Source organism: Grammomys surdaster, unplaced genomic scaffold, assembly GCF_004785775.1.
Source record: "Grammomys surdaster isolate TR1022 unplaced genomic scaffold, NIH_TR_1.0 98, whole genome shotgun sequence".
NCBI lineage: Eukaryota > Metazoa > Chordata > Mammalia > Rodentia > Muridae > Grammomys > Grammomys surdaster.
The window spans coordinates 13,460,831-13,468,473 of NW_021604577.1; the positions used below are offsets into that span (position 1 = coordinate 13,460,831).

The following is a 7,643-nucleotide window of genomic DNA, read 5'->3' on the forward strand; positions in this document are numbered from 1 at the left end:
CTGAATGAAATGAGTCTCAGCAACTAATAAACAACACACAAAACACATACACAGAATCAAAATTACCTTTCAAACCACGTTTTTATACTGTGTGCAAACGACTCTCCAGGATACAGCTGATTATTCCTTAGATACAAAAGGATGTCCAGGAGTTGGTTTGAATAGTGATCATCGTGTATGTCTTTGTCATAATCAAAGAAGGCTTTTAAAGTTTCCAACGGAGGAATGAGGTTAAGACCTAGCAATTCCCGATACAAACTCCAAGCCAGGTTCACATCTTGATGAAGGAGGGCTCCTTGTATACAGTCATCATAGTTTTTTTTGGAAGGGACCATGACTTTTTTAATGTCTTCTAACAGCAACAAGGCCTCTCTCCATCTGTCTGAGTGGATTAATCCCCGGATGAGAAGGGTGTAACCCCCAGATTCTAAATTCTTGTACTTGGCTTTCATGATTTCATAGACATCAATAACTTCTGACGTCTGCTTATGAAAGACACAGAGATATAAATACTTGACGAGTAAGTTATACCCTACGATGCCGTTGTTCTTTGCCGCTACCCAAGCCAGGAGAGACTTAGCCGTATCTACTGAACTGCAGTTGCATGCCATCTGTGAAATGACGACGTCTTCAAAACTGGCCTTTCCTTTGAAATCTTCTTTAAGTTTATCCCACTCTTTGGAATTCAAAGGTTTAGTTGGAAGTTGGAGAGTGCTTCTCACAGGCAAGTCATGCCCTTGATTCTGAGGGTGACCACTTAATTGGGACCTCTTCTTAGCTGCTCCAGCAGCAAAATAATGAGGTTCAGAAGAAACTTGCTTATCGTTGTCGTTTCCTTTCTTGTGTGTTCTGGCTTTGGTAGCCAGTAGATTGAGTACTTTGCTATTTGGAGGGGTCGTAGGTTTAACAGAAAACCATCTCTGTTGGTTCCCGATGACACAGTGAACCCTGAGAAAGACAGAGGCAGAAGAGGTCGCAGGGCCTAGCTCAAAGCAAAGGTTGCTCTTCCAAAGTTTTGGAAAGCTCCGAAAACCAGACAAACAGAAGGTCATCCTGCAGTGAGTTCAATGAGACTTAAAAATAAAACACTTTTACTCCACTATTTAAAATTAAGGTACTCGAGGCTGAAGTTGGTGGAAGCGCAGTTCTTTAAACGGAGACTTCTTGTTTCTCCCTTACAAAATCAAGATTATGTGTTTGGAGTGACTTAATGGTAAGGAAAGCACACAAGTTCTATTCATTAAACAACGATCCAAGGACATCCACACCAGTAGTAATCCCTAAACCAGAAGACGGAACGGGAATCCTGGGGTGCCTGTTACCTTCCAGTTTTCGAATCTGAGGAAAAAGCACATGGACCTCCCAGTTTGAGTTGTGTGGATTACAAGGGTCCCGAAGAGGGGCGGGATACCAAGGGAGCTAGAACTAGGAAATAAATAACATCGATCAGGAACCACCAATCGCAGGCCCAGCAGCAGCAAGAAAAGCCTCTCTAGGGCTCCTTGCTCTGTAGGTTCACAACTCTCTCCAGGCCGCAAAGCTCTTCGGAGAAGAGGGATTAGGGAAATGCAGCACAAACATCACAGGGAAGGAAGTGAGGTTCAGAAAGAGATCAGACTTAACTGTAGAGACGGTCGACAAACGAAGTTCACTTCATTAAACAACTCACCACGCCACTCACGCTGGAAGGAATCATAAATGAGGTGAAAACTACAATACCCACAAGGCACCGCGCTGAACGAGCCCCAGGGGCCTGGATGGCTTGAATTCCGGCGTTCTATTGAGTATGAAGAAGATAAACAAACAAACAAAGGTAATTTTAAACTTTTAATATCCAAGAGTGCTGGATACGGCTGCGTCTATTACATCTTAGGAACTGTTAAGATTTCCAGAGCGAGAACAAAATGTGACGAAAATGCTTTTCTCAATTCGGAAATGCCAATGGAGTCCTTTATCCTGTGGCGCGCACGCGCCAATGCCCAAGCGAAGAAGTCACGCAGGCTTCTTCAGGCCTTTAGAAATCTGGCTTGCTGAGCTGGGACACCTCCTTAAGAAGGATAATTTTTTTCATCTATTTCATGTCTGATTTTTGTCCCTGCTAGCGTGATCGCCGTATCCGGAATAGCTACAGCATCTTTCCTTTTTTTTTTCCCCTTTGTAGCCAAGGCTTCCGCCCGTGCTCAAGATGGCGTCCAGGCGTCCTTCTTAACTTCCACCTGTCTTGGTGGCGTCTGACGTCGCAGCTGGTAGTGGGTGGAGCTTTTAACAAACCGCAAATGTAGGGTCCTCTGAGCGGGAGTCAGACATGGACTGGAAAGACGTGCTTCGCCGGCGGTTAGCGTCGCCCAAGACGGATCCAAAGAGTGAGTTTGAGAGGGACCGCCCTCTAGATAGCCCGCCCCAGGCTAGAAGTGTCGGACAGGGTGAATAGGGTGGAGGAGGAAGTGAGAGCCATACTTTCCGTGTCTGTTAAACTTCTCTGACAAAGGAGTCAGAGTGGAATGAATGTGCTTTGGAGATCTACGGAGGGGTGACCCAAACTTCCTTGGTAAATGACTTGCTAGGAATGAAAGCATAACGGTGGCACCCGTTTTCCACGATCTTAGACTTAACGAGCCTCCAATCCTACCAAGACCTGTAATAATTCATCCTTATAGGTTTTCTTCCTTCCTAGAAATAGTGTTTTATCATATAGCCGAGGCTAGACTTTAATTGTTAACCCTGTTAGTTTCTGTCTGTCGCCTTTTAACTCTCCCTTTTCACGTAACCCTCCATTTTAAATTTCATTAATCCGTTTTACATTGTTCACTCCTTGGTCACACTTGCCAGTCTGGTTAAATCCTTCCAGTTCCACACCAGCTCCCAGGTAGCTGCAATTGGCTAAAGAAAAAAAACAGAACCTGACTGCAAAGATGGCTTAGCCATCAAAGGCTAGACTCAAACCAAAAAGAACACCAAAACCGTGGTGAGTTCTAAGCTAAAGTATCTGTTTTGGTTACATCTGCAAGAAGAGCGTTTGCTTTTCCACCCGTAATTCCTCTCATTTTCCCAAACCTCCATTGTTCACCTTAAATTGGTGAGCTTATTTTTTCAAATATATATCTCAAAGAGGAAGTAGAAGCAATTTATAAAGGAGAATCGCAACTGATTTCAGTTACTGTTTCTCTCAGGTCTTAGGTATGTGTCCTTACACCCAACCTTCACCTTTAAAATGAATTATCACTGGGTAGTGGTGGCATATGGCTTTAATCCTAGTTCCTGAGAGGCAGAGGCAGGTGGATCTCCAAGCTGGAGACCAGTGTGGTCTATAGAGAGTTCCAGGACAGCCAAGGGCTACACAGAGAAACCCTGTCTCCAGAAAAGAAAAGAACTGTGTATTGTACTTGAGTTTCTCCAGTCCCTCACTGGATTGCACCCCTTTTTGTGTATTCACTGGCTTCTCTTCAGTGTTTTCCTCCCTCTCATACATTATTAACTTTGCTTTTCCTCCTCTATCATTTCCATTGCCACTAACAAACATGTAATAGCCTGCATGTGTGTGTGTGCACCCTGCACCGTTTCTGTATATGTGTGTACCATTTTTGTGCGTTGCCCACTGAATGAAAATGAGGACATGGCCTACATAGGGTTGATGGGAAGTTTTTTCATTGAAGATATGAGGGAGAGTTGAGACTAGAAGGGTCCAGACTGAATATGACTAGCCGAATAAACTGGGGCATGAGAGGGGAGTGGTGGGGAAAGCAAGAGAAAGGGGGCGGGGCGCTAGTGGACCGAGAGAGCACCTGGGAACCAAGAGCCAAGCAAAAGGAGTGAGTAGCCGACATGCCTGATACCTAGGATCAGAAACTGAAGGAAGGCAAGCTGCGCGCCCACTGGAGCGGTTTAGGGTACGGGTGGGGTGGGAAGAGCTGGGAGCCTGCTTCTGCTCTCACGTGTTAGTAGGCACCTCAGTTAGTCATCTGTCACAGGTTTCTTTGAGACCCAACACCTCCAAAGGCCAAAAGAAGATATTGGATCTCGTGGAACAGGAGTTCCATGTGGTTATGAGCGGCCATGTGGGGGCTGGGAAACAAACTGGGGCCCCTCACAAGAGCAGCAAGTGTTCTTAACCTACTGAGCCATCGCTCCAGTGCCCTCCAAAGTTTGCTACATTTCTCTTAACCTTTAATAGGAAAACTACAGCTATATGAGTATATAGCAAATTATCCAGATTGTGTGGATAACATTAATAGCCCTGTCTTTTTTGGTTTTTCGAGACAGGGTTTCTCTGTGTAGCCCTGGCTGTCCTGGAACTCACTCTGTAGACCAGGCTGGCCTCGAACTCAGAAATCCACCTGCCTCTGCTTCCCAAGTGCTGGGATTAAAGGCGTGCGCCACCACTGCCTGGCTCAAAGGATGTGGTCTTTTTTTTTTTTTTAAAAGGATGTGTTCTTAAGGACAGCCCTTTACTTGTATTATCAGGTTTTCTTAATTATTCTCATTAGCATATACAAAGCTGTTATTTTTCCCAGTTGAGAAACTTTCTTCCTGTTTGTGAAGAATCTTGAGTCACCTCTTCTATATAGCTAATTCATTGGTCCTTTTCAATTCCTATTTATTTGCAAAATGTTGCAGTTTTCTCCAGCAGTACCAAGCCTTACTACAGAAACTGTGGCTTGGTCCAAGGTTAAAGGTTAACGTGACAGGGACAACGGAAATGCTGTGACAGGTGAAGCACTGAGGAATCCCTAGAGTCATCTTGGGAAGCAAATGATGCAGAAGAGATAGTGTTGAGAAACTAGGTGATAGAATTGAAGAGCCCAGTGAGGCTGAAGCCATGCTACGGTCCCGAGGTTCTGACTGATCAGTGTGTGTGAGAGCTTACGCTTTCAGAGCGAACCTGCAGAAAAGACCTGTGATCTTGCTAGACATGGGAGCTCTCCTCTGAAATCCCAGTACTTGGCTGACTGAGACACGAGGCCATTTGAGCAACAGTAAGATTCTGTTTAAAAAGAGAGGCTTGGGAATCTGGTGTGTAGCTCAGAGGTAGAGTGCCTTCGTAGTGTGCACACTGCCCAGGATTTGAATCTCAGTAAATATTATCTCCATAAATGTTTTCCTAAAAAAAGAAAAGTGGCTCAATGAGAAAGCTGCCTGTCAGCGGCAGGCAGGGGCTGATGGTAGGGGACCTCAGCAGGGTGGAGGGCAAGCGAGGACAACAGAGCACTGAGTTTCCAGCTTCAGTCAGTTTCCTTGGCTTTCTCAATGAGGAACTGTGGTCTTGAGGCTGAGATTTTTATGATTCGGGGGCTGTGCCTGTTGCTTCCTCCTCTAGCTGCAGTGTCCACTCCAGGACTCTGCAGTAAGTGCTCGGGTGTCTGTGGTGTCTTTAGTACTGAGAATTGAACCCAGGGCTTCGCACATGCTAGGTAAGCACTCTACCGCTGAGCATCCTCCCGGCCCTGGCACATGCTTTTGATAGGTGAACTGAAGCACTTCGAAGGTCTTTAGAAGAGGCCGTGACTTGAGGACAAGGCGAATGTCACTGATGAGTACAAGTTTGGGAACACACATATTCTCATTGTACTTGTTTACAGTATACAGTTTAGTTGTTGGTGTAAGGGAGGCTGTGACACTGGAAGGCAAGTTAGTCTGTTCTGTGTCTAAGCACCGTTTTAAAGGCCTTCCTGCCACTGCAGACATGTTAACTGGACTGTAACGGATAGGCTATCTGAAGTAAAACTAATACTTGCTATGTGTGCTTTTCTCATCTTACTTTTCTGCTGTTGTTACTAGGGAAAAAAAGCGAACAAGAATTAAAAGATGAAGAAATGGATTTATTTACCAAATACTATTCAGAATGGAAAGGAGGTAGAAAAAACACAAACGAATTCTGTAAGACTATTCCCCGGTTTTATTACAGGGTAAGTGCATTGTCTGAGTGGGTATTTCTGAGTCTGTAAATAAAATGTACTTTCAAAAGTGGGACCCAAAGCATATTTTTTAAAAATAGATGATTACATTGAACATCTTATATATTTTATTACAGTTGGTTTATCACTGTAATGATGAAGTACTTTGAATCCACTAAAATCTTGAGATTTGATATAAAGTGGTAAATATAAAGAAAGAAGACGTCTTACTCCCCTTTCTTTCTAGTCTTTATCATCGATCGTAGCAGTAAGGTGCAATTAGGTGATGTCGTCTCAACAGGCATGCTCGCATTGCCCAGACTGTTAAGCTACTCCTATTTTATTTGACGTGAACATAAGGTGACTTTTCCAATGTGTGTTTAGTTGCCAGCTGAAGATGAAGTATTACTACAGAAATTACGAGAGGAATCTAGAGCTGTCTTTCTACAGAGGAAAAGCAGAGAACTCTTAGATAATGAAGAATTACAGGTACGAGTGGAGTCAAAAGTGGTTTAGCTGTTGCCCATTTATTTCTCCTGTGTAAGTCATGCAGGATGTTACTATGTGTCCTCAATCATCACTGCAGAGTGGCACGCCACAGGTGTCTGAAGCTGAGTGTGCATGTGCAGCAGCATCTGCATGGCCTGATTTCTAAAGATGGTGCTCTTGTGGTCTTGCTTTTTAAGTCCCCATGCAATCCCAACGAGTAGTCATGGTTTGGGGAACACTACAGTGTGGTCCTCTGAAGAGGTTCAGATCCTAGCCCTGCCAGGGCATGACTGGAGGCGTGACACCTTTATGCTTTCATTCTCCCGTGTAAAGTAGACATAGCTGCCTACATTAGTTACATTGGCTATAGAAGCATTACATTTTGAAAGCTTAAAACTTTAGTAGGCACGATGTTAGTTATTAGTCATCAAAACAATAGGGCATAAGTTTGTCTTAACTTTATTAGACAGGAGTGATGCATTTATGTTCTTAAGTCCATTGTTAACTTACCTTCATTTCTCTACTTCTCTTAAGAACTTATGGTTTTTGCTGGATAAACACCAGATACCACCTATGATTGGAGAGGAAGCAATGATCAATTATGAAAATTTTTTGAAGGTTGGTGAAAAGGCTGGACCAAAGTGCAAGTAAGAGTAATGTGATTTAAAGAGGACCATGTTGTTATGTTAGACATTTTTAAAAATAGATTTATTTATTTTTTATTTATATGAGTACACCGTAGCTGTCTTCAGACACACCAGGAGAGGGCATCGGATCCAACTACAGATGGTTGTGAGCCACCATATGGTTGCTGGGAATTGAACTCAGGACCTCTGGGAGAGCAGTCAGTGCTCTTAACCTCTGAACCATCTCTCCAGCCCCATGTTAGACATTTTTAATGCCTCAAATATTGATGGAAGTTGGACTTACCACTTTGACCGACTAAAATGTAATAAAATTATTTATAGTCAAGAAAAAGTTGGAGGTTGGGGAGATGGCTTAGTTAGTTGGATTCCCAGCAATTATATAAAAGCTAGGTGTGGTAGCATATGTGTGTAAGCCCCAGTGTTGGTAGAAGAGACATGGTCAGATCTGTAGAGGTTGATTAGTGATCTAAATCAATGAGCCAGGTTTAGTGAGGGAATCTGTCTCAAAAAATAGAGTGGAAAACATTAAGGAAGACCTCCCGTCAAGCTCTGGCTTGCACATGCGCATACACACAGCAACACAAACATACACATACCATCCATACAAAGGTGTTGC

At 43.7% G+C, this 7,643-nt stretch overlaps 2 protein-coding genes across 4 annotated transcripts in view; one reads left to right on the forward strand and one right to left on the reverse strand.

Annotated features, from left to right (window-relative positions):
• Prorp (protein only RNase P catalytic subunit) overlaps positions 1-2,320 on the reverse strand; it is a 75,764-nt gene extending 73,444 nt beyond the window's left edge. The window contains exons 1-2 of one of the 2 annotated variants that reach the window (XM_028782839.1): positions 1,624-1,697; positions 67-1,338 (exon numbers count right to left, since the gene is read on the reverse strand). In XM_028782839.1, the coding sequence (XP_028638672.1) occupies positions 67-1,052 (986 nt within the window). In that variant the 5' untranslated portion in view covers positions 1,053-1,338; positions 1,624-1,697. Of the gene's footprint in view, positions 1-66 lie in introns of both variants that reach the window. The other variant, XM_028782832.1, reaches the window with a different exon arrangement.
• Ppp2r3c (protein phosphatase 2 regulatory subunit B''gamma) overlaps positions 2,165-7,643 on the forward strand; it is a 23,607-nt gene continuing 18,128 nt past the window's right edge. Inside the window, exons 1-4 of one of the 2 annotated variants that reach the window (XM_028782858.1) lie at positions 2,165-2,363; positions 5,776-5,903; positions 6,276-6,380; positions 6,915-7,027. In XM_028782858.1, the coding sequence (XP_028638691.1) occupies positions 2,306-2,363; positions 5,776-5,903; positions 6,276-6,380; positions 6,915-7,027 (404 nt within the window). In that variant the 5' untranslated portion in view covers positions 2,165-2,305. The remainder of the gene's footprint in view (positions 2,364-5,775; positions 5,904-6,275; positions 6,381-6,914; positions 7,028-7,643) is intronic. The other variant, XM_028782861.1, reaches the window with a different exon arrangement.